A 23404-nucleotide genomic window follows, 5' to 3' on the forward strand; every position below is an offset into this window, starting at 1 on the left:
AAAATATATTAGAATTTCATTTTATGACATTTACAATAGTTTTCAATTAAGTATATGCAAAAGTTTAGGTACACTTTAAATATTCCCATGTGAAACAGGATTTGGTTGTAGTCATGCAAATGCAAAATTACTGCTGTTAAAGGCTTCTCTGGAATTTAACAATTGCCGATTTTTCCCTAGGATAGATCATCAATATCAGATCAACAGGGTTTGACACCCCGGGAGTAGCTCTGGCACCCAAAATAGGAGTCAGAACTACACAGCTCAGTCTACTGTGTGGTAGATGGACTTGGGTACTGCAGCCCTGCTCCCATTCACTTCAATGAGAGAGAGCGCTGCAGTAACCAGCTCTACCCGCTACACAATGGAGGAAGCTGCGTAGTTACATTACATATTTCTGCCAAGAGATACTTTCAAACAGTTGATCAGTGGGGGCGCAGGGTGTCAGACTCCTGATGATCTTATATTGATGACCTATCTATCCTACGGATAGGGCATCAGTTGTTAAATCCTGGAGAACCCCTTTAAGAATAGAGAATCAAGTTTGTTCCCTTTTTATGGGAATCTTCAATAGCAATATTGTAACAAAATTAAGCATAGAAGTCAACTACTACTAAGGCTACTATCACACTAGTGTTATTCTTTTCCGATATTGAAATCCGGTAAAGGGTCTCAATATCAGAAAAAAAACGCATCAGTTTTGTCCTAATGCATTCTGAATGGAAAGCAATCCATTCCGTATGCATCAGGATGTCTTCCGTTCCGTCCCTTGTACGGTATTTGACCGGACAAAATCCTGGAACAATACCGCACTTGCCGGATCTGGCATTAATTCCCTTAGAGATATATTAATGCCGAATCCGGCACCAAGTGTTCCGGAAATTGCAGGATTGCCGGTTCCGGTTTTCCAGTCTGCACATGCCCTGGGACATAGGGGGAGCTATTTTTGCTTTTGATCTTTGAAAAAAATGAAATACATATTTCCGTTTGCATATGGTTTGCAGGATCCAGCAGGCAGTTCCGTTGCCGGAACTGCCTGCCGGATCCATACAACTCTAGTGTGAAAGTACCCTAAGACCACGGAAATTCACTTTTGAGCTTTACAAAATATGTATATCTCACACAGAAATAGTGAACACTCCACCCAGCTCTTATAGTCCATGTCCAGATACACCCAAGTCAGAATATCTCATAGCCTTGAACATCTGAAGATATTGAGATTGGATTTGCTAATAGTGGAGATTGGATTTGCTAATAGAACTAATAAACATTGGTCTGCTCTTTTAATAGATACGGTTATGTGCAGGCAATTATAGGACTTTTTTCCAACAGAAAGTACATTACCTGGTTTGATGTTATTGAATTCTTTCTCTATTGCCTCTTCTGTTGTTGTGAGCATAAGATTTCGGACATATAAAATCTTAACTGATGACATTGTATCTTCATCAACTTCAACTTCTGGCTCTGCCCAGTCCACTGCAATTGGATGACCCCATAACTGAATTCGTCCTGGAAGATGATAGCATAAAAAGTATGTACAATTAATATACACTGCTCAAAAAAATAAAGGGAACACTTAAACAACACAATGTAACTCCAAGTCAATCACACTTCTGTGAAATCAAACTGTCCACTTAGGAAGCAACACTGAGTGACAATCAATTTCACATGCTGTTGTGCAAATGGGATAGACAACAGGTGGAAATTATAGGCAATTAGCAAGACACCCCCAATAAAGGAGTGGTTCTGCAGACCACTTGTCAGTATGGGATCTGCATCTCCACTGCAGGGTGGCAGACCGCTGTCTACACATTGCAGGACTATGGGTCCCAGTACTGGCTTACCTTATAGGAGACGCAGGTGCCCGCCAGCATACCGCCGCATCCGTCCTCTTTGCCAGGTGTCATCTGATGTGCTATAGCATGCGCGCGCGCACCTCTCCCTTTCTTATAGGAGTAGGCAGCTGGTTCCTGATTACCATCCCCACCCGGAGGCGGGACTATTTGTATTTAAGGCAGCTTCACTCATCATGAAGTGCCCAAGCGTGGTTGTTGTACCTCTTGACTCCCGCTGAAGCATTCATCTGTGTCTGTTTATTGGATTTCCTGGATTCTGACCTCTGCTTCGTTTGACCACGCATCTGCCTGCTGTCTGTTTATTGGATCACCTGGATTATAGATATCTGCACAGCCTGACTACTCATCTGCCCATCTCCTCCTGTAAGTCTGCCTGGATCCAGATCCTGCACTGCCTATGAGACTGCTTATATCTGCACTGCCTGACAACGAGACTGCTTATATCTGCACAGCCTGACTACTCATCTGCCCATCTCCTCCTGTAAGTCTGCCTGGATCCAGACCCTGCGCTGCCTATGAGACTGCTTATATCTGCATGCTATATTGCTCTGAACTTTGTGTTGCCTGTATCTGTCAAGTGACTTTTTGAATATTGTCTGCCAGTAAAGACCATCTGTTCCTTTATTCTGCCTTTGTTGGACTCTGTTCACACTACTGCAGGTAGCTGCATTCAAGGTAACCAGTGCAGACACCAGGGTCCTGTCTCTGAGAGTCAGCAGTCAGCAATATTGGACTAATTCCCAGTCCTCTATCAGCTGACACAGAGGATCCACATCCTCTGGTCGTAACAGTACGCTTGGGCCATGGATCCCGCTGGCTCTAAACCAGGAATGTCTGAAGTACTACATGAACTTGAACAACAGCGTACCACCCAGAAACAAGTGATTAATTACTTGCAGCATGTAGCTGCTCGCCTGGACTCCCTTTCTACAGCACAGTCTGCACAGGCTCCTACTGCTTCTGCTGTCCCTGTTGCGGCTGCAGCACAGCCAAGCGTTTCCGGACCACGATTATCTGCTCCGCCCCGTTACAGCGGCAACCCGAAAGTCTGTCGTGGGTTTCTTAACCAGTGTACAATTCACTTTGAACTGCTTCCTCATCACTTTCAATCAGACCGCGCTAAAGTGGCGTTTATTATCTCTCATCTCGAGGGTGAGGCTCTGGCCTGGGCGAATCCAATATGGGAGAGATCTGGTCCTATCACCAATAATGTGGCACTATTTATGGACTCTTTTAAGAGGGTGTTTGAGGAGCCAGGTCGAGCTTCTTCTGCGGCCTCCTCTCTGCTGCACGTCCGTCAAGGAAGCTGGTCGGTGGGCCAATATGCGATTCAGTTCCGCACCTTAGCGTCTGAAGTTTCGTGGAATGAGGAGGCTTTGGTGGCGGCCTTTTGGGAAGGTTTGTCTGGACGTATTAAGGATGAACTTGCAGGTCGTGATGTGCCTACCTCCCTTGAGGCTCTGATCTCTCTGGCTATTAAAATCGACATACGGTTTTCGGAGCGAGCTCGGGAGGCCCGTCGAGAAAAAAGACTTCCACAACAACTGTTTAAGTCTAATACGTCTCAACCTCCATTACGCACCTCCTTTTCGGATCCTGAACCCATGCAGGTGAATTCCACTCGGCTCTCGGATGAGGAACGTCGTCTTCGCATGTCTTCTGGACTCTGCCTCTACTGTGGTGGTCCGGGTCACCGTGTCCGAAACTGTCCCCAGAAGTCGGGAAACTCCAATGCTTAGGGTCTTTGGGAGAGGCGGCCCTAGGCGAAAACTGTTCCACTCTTCAAATTCCTGTGACTCTGGTTCTTGGGGGCACCAAGGTCTCCATATCTGCTTCCTTAGATTCCGGGTCTGCGGGGAACTTCATACACCAAGCTATGGTGAGTCAATACCACATTCCTGTACGCCTGCTTAAAAATCCCCTGCTGGTGACTGCCGTCAGTGGACAAGTACTGACGGATCCAGTCCGGTTCATCACTGAGCCGTTGGAACTGCAGGTAGGGTGGTTACATGTTGAAAAGATTTCTCTATATGTGCTCCCTGAACTGTCCCATTCTCTTTTGCTGGGGTTGCCCTGGCTTAGGATGCACAATCCAGTAATCGAGTGGAGCTCTGGAGAGGTTCTTCAATGGGGTCAGCTGTGCCAAGGCAAGTGCTTATGTTCTATTCAACGAAGGGTCTCTATATCCCTCCCTAAAAACCTGGAGGCCTTGCCGGTGGTCTATCATTCCTTTGCGGATGTGTTCGATAAAAAAGAGGCTGAGACACTACCTCCCCATCGCCCCTATGACTGCCCAATTGATTTACTACCTGGGACTTCTCCTCCTCGGGGTCGTGTTTATCCTCTGTCTCCTGCTGAATCGCAGGCAACGGCAGATTACATTAAGGAGAACCTTGAGAGGGGTTTCATCAGGAAGTCTTCCTCACCTGCAGGGGCAGGATTCTTTTTTGTGAAAAAGAAAGATGGGTCTCTTCGCCCCTGCATAGACTACCGTGGTCTGAATAAGATCACCATCAAGAATAAATACCCTTTACCGTTAATTTCAGAATTATTTGATAGACTCCGTGGGGCTCGGATCTTCTCTAAGCTGGACTTGCGGGGGGCATATAATTTAATACGGATCCGTGAGGGTGACGAATGGAAGACAGCTTTTAATACCAGGGATGGCCACTATGAATACCTCGTGATGCCCTTCGGGCTCAGTAATGCCCCTGCTGTCTTCCAGGAGTTTGTCAATGACATTTTTCGAGATCTCCTCTATTCTTGTGTTGTTGTCTATTTGGATGATATTCTTATTTTTTCCAGTGACATCAGAACTCATCGCAGGCATGTGCAGGTGGTCTTACAACGCTTACGAGAGAATCGTCTGTACGCTAAATTGGAAAAGTGTGTCTTTGAAAAGTCGTCCCTGCCCTTCCTGGGGTACATCATCTCAGATCTTGGTCTCAAAATGGATCCTGGAAAGGTGGCAGCAGTGCTCGACTGGCCCCGTCCCTCCGGCCTGAAGGCAATACAAAGGTTCTTGGGTTTTGCCAATTATTATCGTCAATTCATCCGTAATTTTTCTACCCTGACAGCTCCTATTTCCGGTCTGACCAAGAAGGGTGCCAATCCCAAACAATGGTCCCCTGAAGCAGAGACGGCATTTTCCTCCCTCAAGCAAGCCTTTTCTTCAGCTCCAGTCCTTAGACGCCCAGAACCCAACAAACAGTTCTTCTTGGAGGTGGACGCATCCTCCGTGGGAGCCGGGGCGGTCCTGTCACAGAAGAATGCCTCAGGTCGTATGTCTCCTTGTGTTTTTTTTTCTAAGTCATTTTCCACTGCCGAAAAAAACTATTCTATTGGGGACAGGGAACTCCTAGCAATTAAGTTGGCTCTAGAGGAATGGAGATATCTTCTAGAAGGTTCTAGCCTACCGGTCATAATTTACACCGATCATAAGAACCTCACCTATTTGCAGACAGCTCAACGACTTAATCCTCGTCAGGCCCGTTGGTCTCTCTTCTTTGCCCGATTTAATTTTCAATTGCATTTTCGGTCCGCTGACAAAAATATCAAAGCGGACGCTCTCTCGAGGTCCTTTGAAACCACAGATTCAGAAGACGAACCCCAGTTCATCATTGAACCAACTAAAGTAGTCCCAGTGGCTCCAGTTAACCTGTCCAAGGTTCCCCCAGGTAAGATCTTTGTTCCGGAATCTAAACGAAGGAAGGTTTTATGGTGGGGGCATTCATCCAAGATTGCTGGCCATCCAGGTCAACGGGGGACCTTGAATCTCATCTCCAGACATTACTGGTGGCCATCCATAACCGCGGATATTGTAGACTTTGTGGCTTCCTGTACCTTGTGTGCTCAGAATAAGTCTCCCAGACTGAAACCTGCAGGTTTATTATTGCCTCTTCCGGTGCCTGAGGTCCCCTGGCAGCATATTGGTATGGACTTCATAACTGATTTACCTGTCTCAGAGGGCTGTACAGTCATTTGGGTTGTCGTTGACCGTTTTTCTAAGATGTCGCACTTTATTCCGCTTCCAGGTCTGCCATCTGCTCCTCGTCTGGCTGAACTATTCATTTTACATATCTTCCGCCTTCATGGATTTCCCCTCCATATCGTCTCGGATAGAGGAGTACAATTCACCTCCCGGTTTTGGAGATCTTTATGTAAGTCTCTGAATGTCTCTTTGGACTTTTCTTCTGCCTATCATCCACAATCTAACGGCCAGGTGGAACGCATGAACCAAATATTGGTCAGTTTCCTGCGACATTTCACCAATGCCCATCAGGATGACTGGGTGAAGCTTCTTCCCTGGGCGGAATTTGCTCATAACAATAGAGTCAACCAAGCCACAGGTAAATCTCCATTTTTTGTGGTCTATGGACGACATCCAAGTGTTCCTCTTCCCGTGCGGCCTTCTTCTGGAGTTCCTGCGGCAGATTCCTGTGTGGAGCAGCTGTCTCAGGTCTGGTCTGACACTAAAGTATCGCTTCGGAGAGCAGCGGACCAGATGAAAAGGTCTGCGGATAAGAGGCGCAGACCTCCTCCTCAGTTTGCCATTGGAGACAAGGTATGGCTTTCTTCTAAGAATATCCGTCTCAGACTTCCCTCCTACAAACTGGCTCCGCGATTCTTGGGACCTTTTTCTGTGATCAAGAAAATTAATCCTGTTGCCTACAAGCTCAAACTACCTGCTACCTTGCGGATTCCCAACTCATTTCATGTTTCGTTACTTAAGCCAGCTGTCTTTAACAGGTTTTGCAAAGGCACTTCACAGAACCCTCCTCCTGTCACTATGGATGATGAGTTTGAAGTTAAGGACATTCTAGACAGGAGGATTGTCAGAGGTAAGACCTTCTATTTGGTGGACTGGAGGGGCTACGGGCCTGAAGAAAGGTCATGGGAATCTGCAGAGAATATTCATGCCCCTCTGTTGCTGAAGAAATTCCTCTCCAGGTCAGCCGTGTGGAGGAGGGGGCGTAAGAGGGGGGGTACTGTCAGTATGGGATCTGCATCTCCACTGCAGGGTGGCAGACCGCTGTCTACACATTGCAGCACTATGGGTCCCAGTACTGGCTTACCTTATAGGAGACGCAGGTGCCCGCCAGCATACCGCCGCATCCGTCCTCTTTGCCAGGTGTCATCTGATGTGCTATAGCATGCGCGCGCGCACCTCTCCCTTTCTTATAGGAGTAGGCAGCTGGTTCCTGATTACCATCCCCACCCGGAGGCGGGACTATTTGTATTTAAGGCAGCTTCACTCATCATGAAGTGCCCAAGCGTGGTTGTTGTACCTCTTGACTCCCGCTGAAGCATTCATCTGTGTCTGTTTATTGGATTTCCTGGATTCTGACCTCTGCTTCGTTTGACCACGCATCTGCCTGCTGTCTGTTTATTGGATCACCTGGATTATAGATATCTGCACAGCCTGACTACTCATCTGCCCATCTCCTCCTGTAAGTCTGCCTGGATCCAGATCCTGCACTGCCTATGAGACTGCTTATATCTGCACTGCCTGACAACGAGACTGCTTATATCTGCACAGCCTGACTACTCATCTGCCCATCTCCTCCTGTAAGTCTGCCTGGATCCAGACCCTGCGCTGCCTATGAGACTGCTTATATCTGCATGCTATATTGCTCTGAACTTTGTGTTGCCTGTATCTGTCAAGTGACTTTTTGAATATTGTCTGCCAGTAAAGACCATCTGTTCCTTTATTCTGCCTTTGTTGGACTCTGTTCACACTACTGCAGGTAGCTGCATTCAAGGTAACCAGTGCAGACACCAGGGTCCTGTCTCTGAGAGTCAGCAGTCAGCAATATTGGACTAATTCCCAGTCCTCTATCAGCTGACACAGAGGATCCACATCCTCTGGTCGTAACACCACTTCTCAGTTCCTATGCTTCCTGGCTGATGTTTTGGTCACTTTTGAATGCTGGCGGTGCTTTCACTCTAGTGGTAGCATGAGACGGAGTCTACAACCCACACAAGTGGCTCAGGTAGTGCAGCTTATCCAGGATGGCACATCAATGCGAGCTGTGGCAAGAAGGTTTGCTGTGTCTGTCAGCGTAGTGTCCAGAGCATGGAGGCGCTACCAGGAGACAGGCCAGTACATCAGGAGACGTGGATAAGGCCATAGGAGGGCAACAACATAGCAGCAGGACCGCTACCTCCGCCTTTGTGCAAGGAGGAACAGGAGGAGCACTGCCAGAGCCCTGCAAAATGACCTCCAGCAGGCCACAAATGTGCATGTGTCTGCTCAAACGGTCAGAAACAGACTCCATGAGGGTGATATGAGGACCCGACGTCCACAGGTGGGGGTTGTGCTTACAGCCCAACACCGTGCAGGACGTTTGGCATTTGCCAGAAAACACCAAGATTGGCAAATTCGCGACTGGCGCCCTGTGCTCTTCACAGATGAAAGCAGGTTCACACTGAGCACATGTGACAGAGTCTTGAGACGCCGTGGAGAACGTTCTGCTGCCTGCAACATCCTCCAGCATCACCGGTTTGGCATTGGGTCAGTAATGGTGTGGGGTGGCATTTCTTTGGAGGGCCGCACAGCCCTCCATGTGCTTGCCAGAGGTAGCCTGACTGCCATTAGGTACCGAGATGAGATCCTCAGACCCCTTGTGAGACCATATGCTGGTGTGGTTGGCTCTGGGTTCCTCCTAATGCAAGACAATGCTAGACCTCATGTGGCTGGAGTGTGTCAGCAGTTCCTGCAAGACGAAGGCATTGATGCTATGGACTGGCCCGCCCGTTCCCCAGACCTGAATCCAATTGAGCACATCTGGGACATCATGTCTCGCTCTATCCACCAACATCACGTTGCACCACAGACTGTCCAGGAGTTGGCAGATGCTTTAGTCCAGGTCTGGGAGGAGATCCCTCAGGAGACCGTCCGCCACCTCATCAGGAGCATGCACAGGCATTGTAGGGAGGTCATACAGGCACGTGGAGGCCACACACACTACTGAGCCTCATTTTGACTTGTTTTAAGGACATTACATCAAAGTTGGATCAGCCTGTAGTGTGTTTTTCCACTTTCATTTTGAGTGTGACTCCAAATCCAGACCTCCATGGGTTGAAAAATTTGATTTCCATTTTTTTATTTTTGTGTGATTTTGTTGTCAGCACATTCAACTATGTAAAGAACAAAGTATTTCAGAAGAATATTTAATTAATTCAGATCTAGGATGTGTTATTTTTGTGTTCCCTTTATTTTTTTGAGCAGTGTATAAAGCTGAGTGTATGTGTGTGTATTTATGTCCGCTAAAGGTATCCGCACCGTCGTATTTACAATCACGAAATTTGGCACACAGGTACACCAGGTGTCCGGGAAGGTTTTAGACCTGGTCTCAGCTCTCTAGGACGTACAGTTTCTGAGATATTCCCAAAAGAATGCATTAGGCAATAGAAGCTTGGTCACATGACCCTTATCAGCCAATAGGAGCTCGCAAGCCGTTAGCCTCCATATACACAGTTTTACTCCAGGTTTCCATAACAGCCCAGCCATTTATCTTCACTGCTTTAGAAGAGCTTTAAAGGAAATCTGTCACCAGGATAATCGCTATTGAAGTAAAGCCATGGCCTAATAGCACTTAGTACCTTATTTCCAGATGTGCGTTTGTTCCCGCAATAGATGTTTTTATCCTCTGAAAATCCAGTTTATTTAGTATGCAAATGAGCCAGTAAGGTGCCCAGAGGGGCGTCACTCTTGCAGTAAGGAGCCAAGACACGCCCCCTGCCACAATGTGTTCACCCTCAAAAGACTTAAAATCCTGCTCCAGGTCCAGTTAATCCATGCCCCTGATACAGTTAGGCCACGTCCCCTCCCACTCCTCAGCCGACGGGGATTGAAAAAAATGAAGGTAAAAATCAACTTCTGTCAGCTGCAGAGGTGGGAGGGAGAGTGACTTTCTCCCTGCAGCTCACAATCAGACAGCACAGTGCTGCTGTCTTAGAGGGAGCTGTTCAAAAGGACACGCCCCCGATCCAGTTAGGCCACACACCCTCCCACTCCTCAGCCGACAGAGATTGAAAAAATGGGGATGGTGACTTTCTTCCTGCAGCTCACATTCAGACAGCACAGTGCTGCTGTCTGAGAGTGGGCTGTTGAAAAGGACATCCTTGTGTCCGTCCAGGCCATACGGAGGACAGGGAGTCTGAAAGCCGGACTGTCCGGCCTAAAACTGGACCTCTGGCCACCCTAGGGGCAGGCTGCTGTGGAGGTCACAGTTAAGAGGATGGTCCGCTATGGAGGTCAGTGTTAAGGGGCAGATTGCTGTAAAGGCAACTGTTAAGGGGGCGGGCCCCTGTGGAGGTCACTGACAAGGGGGTGGTGTGCTATGAAACTCACTGTTAAAGGGGAAGGCTGTAAAGGTCAAAGTTAAGGGGGTGGGCTGCTGTGGAGGTCCAATTTTAAAGGAATGGAGCACTGTGGGGGGGTCAGTGTTAAGGGGTGGGGGGCTGTGGAGGTCACTATTTTGGGGGCGGGGTGCTGTAGATGTCACTGTTATAGTGGATACTGTCGATATCTTTTAACGACACACACAAACATTAAATGAAAAAGATTAAATATACCCGAGCGAAGCCGAGTCCTTCAGCTAGTGTTATATAAAAGTGAAATAAATAGATAAAAAAAGGCTTTAATTTACAATTTTCAATAATCCTGGCGTATGCAGCCAAACTGGAAAAGTAAATCTTAAAAAAGTTTCTGCTTCAGACAATCCAATTTTAAATACAATAGTAATAGTGTACCTGCAATAGAAAAAAAACTTTCATATGTCATAGTGACATATCATAGGTTTTAATTGGTGGGCATTTGAGTGCTGAAACCCCCACCATCACTGAAATGAAGAGATAGAAGCATTCATCCACAGCATAGTCTCTCCGTGCTGAGGAAGACAGATTCAAGAGGGGATTATAGAGTTTCGACAGACCCCCACCTTTAAAACCTTGGATATGGCACTATGACATATTAAAATTATTTTTAAAAGTACAGGTACATGTTAAGGATTTCTAAATTATTACCAGGGGGTTCCCATTTAGGGCTTTCATTTCTCAGTTAGACCAACATTGACTTTTGTTATGGGGAATGGTTGTGGAAGCACTGGGCTAGTCCTGAGGGTAGGTATTATCCAGGTGGTCCCCTGATTTTCACCCTTTACCCCTATACAGGCATCTGGCCTTCACTGCAGGGGAGCCACCAGGCTGCTACCTCTTGGAATAGTCCCGGTGTGGTTGGCTGTGGGCAGGCTGAGGTCAAGGCAGGCATGGTTCATGTGAATCTGTGAAACAATCCAAAGGTCAGGACAGGGGGCACATAAACAGTACAATGAATAGGAACAAGTCATGAACCAGGAGTCAGAAACACAATAATAGCTCTTATACAGGCTCCACCTAGCCACAGAGAGAAACCTAGAAAATATGTAGAGATAAACTGGACAGGCAAGGGCTGAAGGTACCAGGTATGTATAGCAATTGGACTCACCCATGCAGCAGCTCACAAAGAGAAGATTAACCCTAGCAGTGCTGAAGACAGAGGTACAATGGATACAAGCCACACACACACACACACACACAAACACACATTCAGGAAACTGGCACCTGAGCGCACAGGATAGCGGCGGCCATGAACCACCATTGTAACAGCTTTAAAGAGCATCTCTTACTCTGCAGGGCCCATCATGGCACATTCTACTAGGACAGACCATTAGTTTCCCCTGTGATGGTGGTCCAGCAGAATTAAGCATTTGCTGATAGGTAACTCCCACAGATTACATGTGATCATTGAGGAGACTCTTTGTGAACAGTTTATTGTTAGGGAAACCTATAAATTAAGTGAGATTGCTCAAAGCAGATCACCCATTTAATATATAAACAGGATATCTGTATACCTCCCAAGTGGCCCTCTTTTGGAGGGACAGTCTCTATTTTTGACCCAAGTCCCTCTGTCCCTCTTTGATCCTTAAATGTCCCTCTTTTTGTCCTGGGGAATAATGCATAAATGTGCATTAATAAATTTACTAAATTCCTCCTTATTAAAGTGTCTGTATGGTTTCTACCAGTATATAAGACCATAACTTCATTATCTTGTGCAATTTCTACCTTGAAATATCTATAATCTGATGATTTATGTGCTATTATTTAAATGGATATTGAAGCGTAATTAAAAATTGTTCCAGGGGCTCCACATGCTGTAAAAAACTAAAGGAACTTACACTCACCTAACCGATCCCCAGCTGCTGCAGTTGTGATGGAGGTAATTATGCTTTGGGCGGAGTTACAGGCGTGGCCTAGTATGAAAAAAACTGTTTCAATGCATAATGGCATATATTGTCCCTCGTTGCGATTTTCAAAAGTTGGGAGGTATGTATCTGAGATGACCATGTAAAAATTACAATAATACTAGAATTCAATGTAGCTTTTCTTTCTCTAAGTAAAGGGTTTGCCATGTGTTATTAGAACAAGTTAACTCGAGATCTGTAAACATGAATGGATAGAGATAAAGAGATAGAATAGATGGATATAGTCCAAATAATAAAAATATACAAAACTTTACTAAACCAATAATGACAAACCCTACTAAAATCAATCAACAATACCAATCAAACCTGCCTTTTATAATGTTATATAGGTGTGTAGACGTAATACACAGTCACATGATTATGACCACCAGCTAATATCCAGAGTAACTACCATATGCAGCACAGACAGCAGCTAGACGGGCTGGGAGTGACTCAATAAGGTCACAGGTATCTGGAACCATGCTGACTACAGTGCATCCCAAAGCTACTGGAGGTTGCATGGGTAGTATTCATAGAGCAAACAGGATTGAGGTGGTCCCGTAGATGCTCAATTGTGTTCAAGTCCGGGGAATAAGGCGGCCGAAGTAGTACTTGTTCATGCTCTTCCAAGATCTCCTAAGCTCTCTGGCAGGAGACATGTCGCAAAATCCTATGCATATATGTGTGTACATATTCTGCAAGGACATATTCATACCAAAAATCAGTTGAGAGTTCCTTTCACATTGATCAGTGGGCCCAGAGAATGCCAAGGAAACATCCCCCAGATGATAGTGCTGCCACCACTAGCTTGTGCTCTTCCAGAAGTGGTTGGAATCTGTTTGTTCTCTGATGTTTCACTCATGACACTCCAACTTTCATCTATTTGATGAAGCAGAAAACTTGCCAATCTAAGGAGGTACAATTCTAATACTGCCTTGAAAATTGTAACCCATTCTGCCAATGCGACTTCAGTAACAGTGACCATCTGTCTTGTTCAGAACACTGTATGCAGTAGGGTTCGCTGAACTGTTGTTTTAGATATGTGTCTGGTAGCCTCCTGGTTCATTTTGGCGGTGAGCTGCACCACTGTAGTGTGTCGGTCCATCCTCGGGCACCTTCGTAGCCAATATTCACCTCTCACGTCAATGGCACGTGGTTCTCCACAGTTTCCACGTCTTTTTCAGATGGTGTCATTTGCCCGCTCACTATACACTTTCACTATAGCAATACGTGAACAATTCACAAACTGCTCAATTTCAGAAATACTGCTACCCTTGACCCGAAAGCCAATAATCTTCTCTTTTTGCAACTCTGATAGATCACCACTTTTACCCATGAAAGCAATGAGGGATATGTGTGCAGAAAGCCTCTAGCACACCTTATATACCCACAAAGGTATGTACTGCCAACGTCAAAAGTAGGAAGTGGTCCTAATGTGACTTAATTGTGTATATGCAACAACCAAATCCAATATTGCTAATAACACATTAACTAAAAATGTCCAAACAATATATGAGACCTAGTAATAATGGAGAGGCACTTAAGATACTTCTAATAAAAAAAAACTCAATGGTTGGAGGAGTAATTAAACTGGGCTCTGGGGGGGCGGGGGGGGGGGGTAATTACATTATAGGAGAGGAAGATACTACAGATAGAGACCTGAGGCGAGGTAATGAAACTAGGGGAGGGATGGAAGGAGGGACTAGAACAGTTCATAAGGAAAGGTGTATGGTAAAAAATATACAAAAACATCTTAATTGTATGTATACTAATGCCAGAGGTCTGACTAATAAAACTAATAATACTGGTGAACTGGAATTAGTAATGTAAGAAGAGAACTATGACATAGTGGGAATAACTGAGACATGGCTGGATGATAGCTATGACCGGTACAGTTAACGTACAGAATTACAGTATGTTTAGAAAGAAACATCAAAACCGGAGAGGGGGAGGGTTTTGCCTTTTTGTAAAGTCCTGTCTAAAGCCCACACTCCGGGAAGATATAAGTGAGAGACATGAACATGTGGAGTCACTGTGGATAAAAGTACATAGAGGAAAAAGCAATAATAAAATACTAATAGGAGTTTATTATAAACTACCTAATATACCAGAGTCCACAGAAAATCTACTACAAAACGAAATAGACGAGAGGGAAAATCATGAGGTTGTTATTATGGGGGACTTCAACTACCAAGATATAGACTGGGAAACTGAAAGTTGTAGATCTCATAAAGGAAACAGGTTCTTGGCAACAACCAGGGGCAACTACCTTTCCCAACTGGTTCAGGACCTGACTAGAGGGATGGCCATACTGGACTTAGTATTAACCAATAGACCTGACAGAACAATAGATGTGCAGGTTGAGGATCACCTGGGAAATAGTGGCCATAAAATAATAACCTTCCAATTGTCATTCAAAAGAGTGTTTCTTCAGGGAGGAACAAAAATACCAAACGTCATAAAAGCTAAATTTGATAAGCTAAGAGAGGCCATAGGCCACACTAACTAAATAATGCAGCTACAAAATGGGATATTTTTTAAAGTATTATAATTGTGAGTGGTACATACCTTATGAGATTAAAAGAGGGAGGAACAAGACAAAAAACAATGTGGATAAATAGAAATGTAAAGGAAGCAATAAAGGACAAAGAAAGCATTTAAATCACTAAAACAGGAGGGTAGTGAGGAAGCATTGAAAAACTAAAAGGAAAATAAATGAACATGTAAAAGACAAAGAAAGCAGCCAAACTAGAGACAGAGAGATTCATTACCAAAGAGAGTAAAACTAACCCTAAAATGTTCTTCAATTATAAATAGTAAAAAGTATAAATCTGAAGGTGTCGGCCCTTTACAGAGTGATGAGGGGGGAGTTGCAGAGAGCGATGAGGAGAAAGAAAAGCTATTCAATATTTCTTTCTCCACTGTATTCACTGAGGAAAATAAACTGTCAGATGAAATGCATAATGTAAAATTCCACAGTAAAAGTGCCCTGTCTGACCCAGGAAGAAGTGAAGCTGCGTCTTAAAGGGAACCTGTCATCAAATTTATGCTGACCTCACTGAGGGCAGCATAAAATAGTGGCAGAAATGATGATTTCAGTGGTGTGTCACTCATGAGCTAAAAGTAAGTGGTTGCCAAGAACCAGCATCATAATCATTGTAGCACAGGGCTTGAAAAGAGTCAACTCTACTTGAGAAGAGTCATGGGTATTCATAATCTCCTGCACTCCCCGCCCATCTGCTGATGATTGGCAGTTCTCTCCTAGGGAGAAAACTAGGTAGAAGACTGTCAGTCATCAGTAGGTGGGCAGGGAGAGCAGGAATTTATGAATAACCATGACTCTTCTCAGGTGGCCGTGACTCTTTTCTAGGCCCAGTCTGCAATGACTGTAATGTTGGTTCTCGGCAACCACTTACTTTTAACTTTTAAATGACAGACCACTGAAATCAACTCACCTGTCTCTACTTTATGCTACCGTTAGTATGGACAACATAAAGTTGAAGACAAGTACCTTTAAAAAGATGAAAATAGACAAATTGCCGGAACCAGATGGCATACACCCCCATATCCTAAGAGAATTTAGTAATGTCATAGTCAGCCCCTTATTTATGATATTTAATGACTCTATACTGTAAGGGAGTGTTCCACAGGATAGGCGCATAGCAAATGTGGTGCCAATATTCAAAAATGGTCCAAAAACAGAGCCCGGAAACTATAGGCCGGTAAATTTAACATCTGTTGTGAGTAAACTCTTTTAAGGTTTTCTGAGAGATGCTATCTTGGAGTACCTCAATGAAAATAAGCAAATAACACCATATCAGTATGACTTCATGAGGGATCGGTGATGTCAAACTAATTTTATCAGTTTCTATGAGAAGGTAAGTTTTAGACTTGACAGCGGCGAATCAATGGATGTCTCATATCTTGACTAGTGATGAGCGGGAGGGGCAATATTCGAATTCACGATATTTAGCAAATATTTGGTAGAATATTCGTCATATACTCGCAAATTCACAAAATTTTTATTATTTTCTTGATCGCGAAAAATCAGCAATGTAATATTCGCGTAATGCATTCAAAATACAGGCGTGGGTCACTGTAGCTACATTTTTAGCCGCCCTAATCCTGACCGCATGAGCAAACCTTGAAGGTGGGAGGGCTCATGCACTGGAATCTGGATCCTGCTGACCCTGACGGTCCCTGGCATAGGGGTCAGGAATAGGAGACAACCGGTTCCTCAGGGACTCAGACGAACCGGAGTCTCCAGCTGCCTAGTAACAGGTTGAAGGGAAAAGACCATATGCAGCAATTGGATCGGCAGGTAAGAACACCGGAAAACTCACTTACCTACCGCTGCCACCACGACTAGAACCCGTGCATAAGTACAGGTGCAGCACGTGCAAACCACAAACTACACGTTGCCCCTGGCAACCAGTCTGCACGGCAACCGCGTCACGGTCAAACACCAATATTACCGTGACACTAACTAACTAAACTTCTCCCTCTAGCTACAGAGGGCTGGAAGAAACCAAAAGATTCCTCTCCAGGGAAGCTAATACTGCCAATGTTGCTGCCGCCATCTCCTGGTAGACCAGGTTATTACACTTGAACATAACAATTTCAAGAATATATATGCACGTTATTAAGCGATGACATATAATACATTAGATATTATGTATTAGCATTTAGGAAATGGTAGCAAGGCGCCAAAAAAAGTGGTAATGGCACTCCGGGTCATTACATTCCCCCTTACTTAAGAGGCAAGTCACCCTCGACTTGTGCTCTGGGTAGAGGTAAATATATATATGCTCTAAGGATATCAATATTAAATAACATGCTGTAGAAAAATGACATAAAGTTTAGCAACAGCTACCAACAGGTCTCTCTGCCCGAATGAGTAGGCTGTCCTACAACAGTTTCCCTCTCAGGTATAACCAGAGAACCAAACAGGTGTGAACTAAGCAATCATTACTGACTTTACTTTGTGTATCGGGCCACTAATACCAAAGAAAGTGCAGGGGTGACTTCACTCCTGCAGATAGAAGGGTGACATCATCCGGGTTCCTTCTGGCAACAAGGTCTAATTATGCTTCACACTATGTCACCTTGATGATTAGAAACAGGTAGCAAATACTATTCCATAAGGCGAGGCCTACAACCTTAGGACATATCAAACTAGGAGGAGTAACCAGTCATACTTGGAAGCACTCCAATAATTCAGAAATTTAGGAGGAGGAACACTTTCTCCTACAACTCCAGAGATAATAGCAGCTGATCACCCTTAATGGTGTTAAGTTTGCTTGGAACATAACCACTTAGTCTATAACCATTAGTTCTACATGTACTAGCTTAATTTAGCACAATAGCACTTGGTTTAGAACCATTAGTTCACATTGTACTCAGAGGCAAACATTATTGAGCAATAATAGATATAGGACATGCTTGGAACGTACCAGACGCACTCAGAGGCAGTCCATTGTGAGCAACAAAGTAAGGTGCTAACCATATGGCTAAAGATGGTAAGGGGCATAAGTTGTACAATAAGTGCATAAAATAACATATTGCGGCACCTGTAAAAGAATGCATAGAATAGGCACATTTCTTAAACATTGCTGAAAATGTGAAACGTTTAGTGCAAATATATTTAAGGCAAATAAATCACTTTAGAGTATCTTTCTTCTGTTCTTGAAGATAAAGTGCATGCATTACACTGTCACTTTAAGTGCATTAAAAGTTTTTTTTTCAATCCAAGGGAAGCAATGGTAATCCAAGGGAACAATGTCATTAGCTGTAATCCACAAGGCACATAGTCACTTGTAATCCACATAGGTAATAATGTAGCAGCACAGGTCATGAGAACCATTAGCAACAGGCTCCCAAATAACCTGAAAAAAGAGGAAAAAGGAAATAAAGGTAGGTGGCGCTGTTGAGTGCAACTTGGAGGTATTTGTAGCTGGGGGGAGTCCTAACTGCATGTGGTCAGAGGATGAGGGCGAAACAGGGCAACCTGAAATTAAAAACTCTTAAAACAAGGCCAACTGGCCTTCACTTCTCAGTTGCCGTCCACACCGTGGCTCCCAAAGTCAGTTCAATTTTCCTTTGTAGAGATAGTCCAGTTCTACTGGCGAACGGGGCCTTTGCCCTGGCAAGGCTGCTTCCTTCTCAGGGTCCAATGGGCGAGTCGGGATTTGACCGTGACCAGACTCCTGTAGAGATGGGTCCTGATCCATTGGACCTTCTCCAGGTGCTCCTGCTGGGTTCGGCACCACTTGTTCTTCAGCGCTGCAGTTTTGTTTTGCTATAATATCCTCCCGAATTGGGGCTGAAGTTTGCGGCCAATAAGAATACTGGCGCGACAAGTGCTCCTTGTGGGCTTCGTGGACGAGGTTGACGTTTTCTTCATACATCCGGAGGTGTAGATCCTTCCTTCCAGTCGCACTTGGGCATTACGAACCAGGCCATCTTCCTCACTTTGATGCATTGTCAGCCCTTTGGGTACCGGGTCTTCAGGTACCGGGGCTCTCAATTGGGTCAGACTGCCAGTGGAGCCCCAAGGAACTAACTGACTGGTGGCGCTGATCCTGATGAGATGCACCTCTCTTATCAGGCGCGGGTGTACCACAGGCCGAGGGTCCATATGGCGGAAGACACCTTGTATTCCATTTCTCCTTCTGGGTGGTGGAGTGGAAGTTCAAGATGCCTCCGCCTCCGCCAAGTTCAAGATGCAGGGCCTTCTCGTGGCTCTCCTTCAGGGGCTGGCTGTTGATTCGGCAGTCCGATCCTACATCGGGGCCGCTCAGGGTGCGCCATGTTGTCATCCCTTTCGCGGACTAAAGCTGGAGATGAAGGAGGGGCCTTAGGGGTGGAGTCCTCACTTCCTCCCTCCATAATGCAAAGTAGTTTCCTGTGGGCAGGGCTTGGTTCTTGCGCTTCAGCGAAGGGTATTCCTGTACTTTTGTGCCTCTGGGCATGAAGAAGATGCTGCGCCATAGACTGTAAAAATGGCGATTTAACTCTTTGGTCGCTGGCGCACAGCGCCGGTCGCTCCGCAAGAAAATCATTAAAGTCACTTTCACCAGCAGATTTGTAAATCCAGCAAGTAAATAAAGTTGGTAGGCACACAATTTTGTTGTTTGACTCCTGTTCTTTAGTATAACAGTATGCAGCACACAGAATCCTGTTCGTGATGCCAAATAATGCAACGCACCCTCAGGGCGATGTTTGTGGTATCCCTCTCCTCTTAGGAGGTTTCTACGAAATATGTCCCTCTTATAGTGCAGGTAAATGTGACGCCAGCTGCGGTTAAGCATCGGAATCTCAAGGCTCCCTTTATAGATGGTAATGTTGGTACACAGGGGTAGGATTGCCAGAGTGGTGCAGGGTGGCCTACAATATCTGTAGATGTTGTATACACGTGTCACGGTGTTCATATCTGGATATCCGTGGATCCCAGACGTGATGTGGTATGAAGCAATGCAAAAGGGGTAGTATATACCATTCCTAAATTTCCAGAGAAGTAGTGGATGCAGCCAGAGCATAAAATTAATTAGTGAGGTTCGGGGCCGTTTCTATGGGTGGGTGAGGGGTACCACCGCACGGGGCGCAAGTCAAAGGGGGGCGCTGGTCACACTGGCGATGCAGGGGGTAGGCAACGGCTCAATTGCCACCCCCCCTCGAGAATATAATTAAAGTCAGGGCGGAGAGCGGATCGGGGGATGAGCGCTTCCATTGTGGAAGCGCTCAACCCCATAGTCATCTGTATCGCCGTCCTTAGGACAGCGATACAGATGGCTGTGCCGCGGCAGGGGAGAAAGAGGCGTGTCCCTTTCCCTTCCTCTGATAGGCTGCAGGCACTAGGCTGGCAGCCAATCAAAGGCCGACGTAGGCGGCGCGATGACGTCATCTCACCGCCTGAGCCGTACAGCGCGGGACACAGTCCGGAAGAGGCCTGCATCGCATCGCTAACATGGAGGTAAGTATAAGTGTTTATTTTTTTTATACGGGGCAATACTTGTGGCACATGATTGGGGGGGGCATGGAGAGGCACTTCTAACTGGCACATGATTGGGAGGCATCTATGGCGGCACTTACTGGCACATTATTGAGGAGCATCTATGAGGGCACTTACTGGCACATTATTGGGGGGCATCTATGGGGCACTTACTGGCACATTATTGGGGGGCATGGGGGCACTTACTGGCACATCATTGGGGGGCATCTATGGGGGCACTTACCGGCACATTAATAGGGGCATCTATGGGGGCACTTACTGGCACATTAATGGGGGGCATCTATGGGGCACTTACTGGCACATTAATGGGGGGCATCTATGGGGGCACTTACTGGCACATTATTGTGGGGCATCTATGGGGGCACTTACTGGCACATTATTGGGGGCATCTATGGGAACACTTACTGGCACATTATTGGGGGCATCTATGGGGGCACTTCCTACTGGCTCATCATTGGGGGCATCTATGGGGGCACTTCCTACTGGCTCATTATTGGGGGACATCTATGGGGGCACTTCTTACTGGTAAATTATTGGGGCTCACTATGGGGGCTTCTACTGAGGCCACAAAGAAGGGGTATTTTATATGGGGGGCTCTGCATGGTACTACTATTATCAGGGGGTTTATCTGTTCCTGCAGTATAGTATTGGGGAGCACAGCGGCACAGTATTGGGGGTGGTAGGATAATTTGTCCAGAAGATGGGATGATGATGGAAAAGTAGTAAACTAAGATTTTTTTGTCAAACTGCAGAGACGAAAAATGGCTGAAAAATGATGGTCTGGTCTGAAGGAAGGAACATCTACATCAAAGGAGACGTCACTGGATGTAAGAGGTATGTGTAAACAAACTGAAAAGAAAAGGAAAGTGACCAAACAGATCTGTGGAGACTTTGAAGGGGACCTTTCATGGGTCCGAACATTGCAAGATAACTATCTGGCCATGTAGAGCAGCGCAGGGATCTCACTGCACTTACTATTATTCCTGGGTGCCGCTCCGTTCGCCCGCAGTGGCCCCATTACCTTCTCCCGCTCTCTATGGTAATTGCTACTATCCGTTCACCAGGGACGAGTCTGTCCTGTTTCTCCCTGGGCGTTCCTTCTCCCAGGCTGTAGCGCTGTCCAATCGCAGTGCAGAGCTCACAGCCTGGGAGAAGGAACGTCCAGGAGAGAAGCTGATGTCTCCTCCCTGTTGCAAAGTTAGCAGCAATTACCATACAGCAAGTGGAATATACCGGAGGCCAGAGCGGGTGAAGGGAACGGCGCCCAGGGATAATAGTAAGTGCAGTGAGATCCCTGGGTGCCGCTGTACACAGCCTGATGGTTATCTTGCAATGTTGGGACCCATGAAAGGTCCTCTTTAAATGTGAAAGGGGGGGGGTTATTTTGTATTGTTCGCCCTGTTGGCAAAATTCCTTAGAAACTGCCCATGTGAGGTTGTTCCATATAAACCTTTTACCATAAGTTCCACAATGTTTATTACTCCATTATGAATAGCTAATGATAACTTTATAAATGAACACGCAAAACTAGGAGAGGGGGTAAAACGATGCTTCAAAAATCTTTACTCCTTAGAGAATAATTATTTGGGAACTTCAGTTAATGTCTTCTGATTTCACAATAGTTAAAATTTTCTTCAAATCTTACTTAACCACCTCCCGTCCGCACGTTGACTAAAAACGTCCGGGAGGTGGTTCTGTATCTCTGAATGGACGTTCTGGAATGTCCTTTCAGAGATCGCAGCTGCACGCTAATCGTGCAGCTGCAGATCGGGTTGCCCGCTGTCAGTGACAGCAGGGCAACCCTTAGAGAAGGCAGGGACAGTTCCCAGGCGTCCCTGCCTTCTAGATCGCTGTATACACAGTGCTTCCTGTTCCGGCCGAAGAGTGCAGGAGCTGTCGGGTCTTTCACAGACCTCGATCAGCCCTGCACTGAGGCTGTACAGCGCTGTATACCGCTGTACAGCCTCTCTGGGGGGTGTATTTCCCCAGTTACAGGAGAAATCAATAGTGAAAAAAAAATAAAAAATAAAAGGTGAAGTTAAATGTCCCCCTGAGGTCTTGTATGACCTTATGGGGGATGAAAAGTGTAAAAAAAAATAATAATCCCCAAGTAAGGAATAATAAAAAAAAATGTTAAAAATTTTATTTTTTTAAAATAAAATAGATATATTTGGTATTGCCGCGTCCGTGACGGTCGGCTCTATAAATATATCAAATGATCCACCTAGTCCGATAAACACCATAAAAAAGTAAAAAACTGTGTAAAAAAAGCCATTTTTGTCACCTTACTGTCATGGTCTTACCTTCTTGCTGTTCTCCTTCGTTTGACATGTGCTGGCGGCCATCTTGGTTTCTGGGTTCCTTGTAGCCTCCCACCCTGCGGCTCCTCCTTCCCACTGGGAGGAGCTGGATGCCTAGCTCATATATATAGGAGGTCTGTGGCTTCAGTTCCTTGCTTGGTCCTCCTGTGTTCACTTGCTTCTAGACTGCTGCTGCTTCTGGTTCCTGATCCTGGTTTCGTCCGACTACCCTGCTGGTTCCTGATCCTGGCTTCGTCTGACTACCCTGCTGGTTCCTGATCCTGGCTTCGTCTGACTACCCTTCTGGTTCCTGACCTCTGGCTTCGCAAAGACTCTGCTTCGGTTTCGCCATCCGTTTGGACTTTTGCTTTACAGCTTTATTTTCAATAAAGCCTTCTTATTTTCACTTATCTCTTGTTGTACGTCTGGTTCATGGTTCCGTGACATTAGGACCAAGCCATGAATTCTGACGGTACAGGGCCATCCTCGCTACCCACGCTGGTTGCCAGACTTGATCAGCAGGATCACCTGTTGGGTCGGTTCGCTGTGGCGTTGCAAACCCTGCTTGAACGCACGGCTCATTTCGCTCCCGTTGCCGATGGGTCGGTTGTCGCTCCTGGGCCCGCTCCTACTGCCGCTCCGGTTGTTGCGCCAGAGTCTACCCCGACACCTGTTGTTGCACCTGCGGTGTTTCGGGGTATGACCGGTTCTGCCCCTCTTCCACAGCGCTTTGGGGGAGAGCCAACTCAGTGCCGAGGTTTCCTTAACCAGGTGGGCATTTATTTCGAGTTGCTGCCACATGCCTTTCCTACTGAGAGATCAAAGGTGGGCTTCTTGATCTCGCTGCTCTCGGACAAGGCCTTGGCCTGGGCCAGCCCTTTATGGGAGAACAACAATCCGGTGGTTGCCGAGTTTTCCGGTTTTGTTGCTTCTCTTCGGAAGGTATTCGAT

At 46.0% G+C, this 23404-nt stretch overlaps 1 protein-coding gene across 3 annotated transcripts in view; it reads right to left on the reverse strand.

Moving 5' to 3' along the window:
* The window catches only part of A1CF (APOBEC1 complementation factor), a 129498-nt gene that overhangs the window by 57254 nt on the left and 48840 nt on the right, over nt 1-23404 (reverse strand). For all 3 annotated transcript variants that reach the window (XM_040434789.1, XM_040434791.1, XM_040434788.1), the window contains exon 6: nt 1345-1509. In XM_040434789.1, coding sequence (XP_040290723.1) covers nt 1345-1509 — 165 coding nt within the window. The remainder of the gene's footprint in view (nt 1-1344; nt 1510-23404) is intronic.

Source organism: Bufo bufo, chromosome 6 (genome assembly GCF_905171765.1).
Source record: "Bufo bufo chromosome 6, aBufBuf1.1, whole genome shotgun sequence".
In the NCBI taxonomy this organism is placed as follows: domain Eukaryota; kingdom Metazoa; phylum Chordata; class Amphibia; order Anura; family Bufonidae; genus Bufo; species Bufo bufo.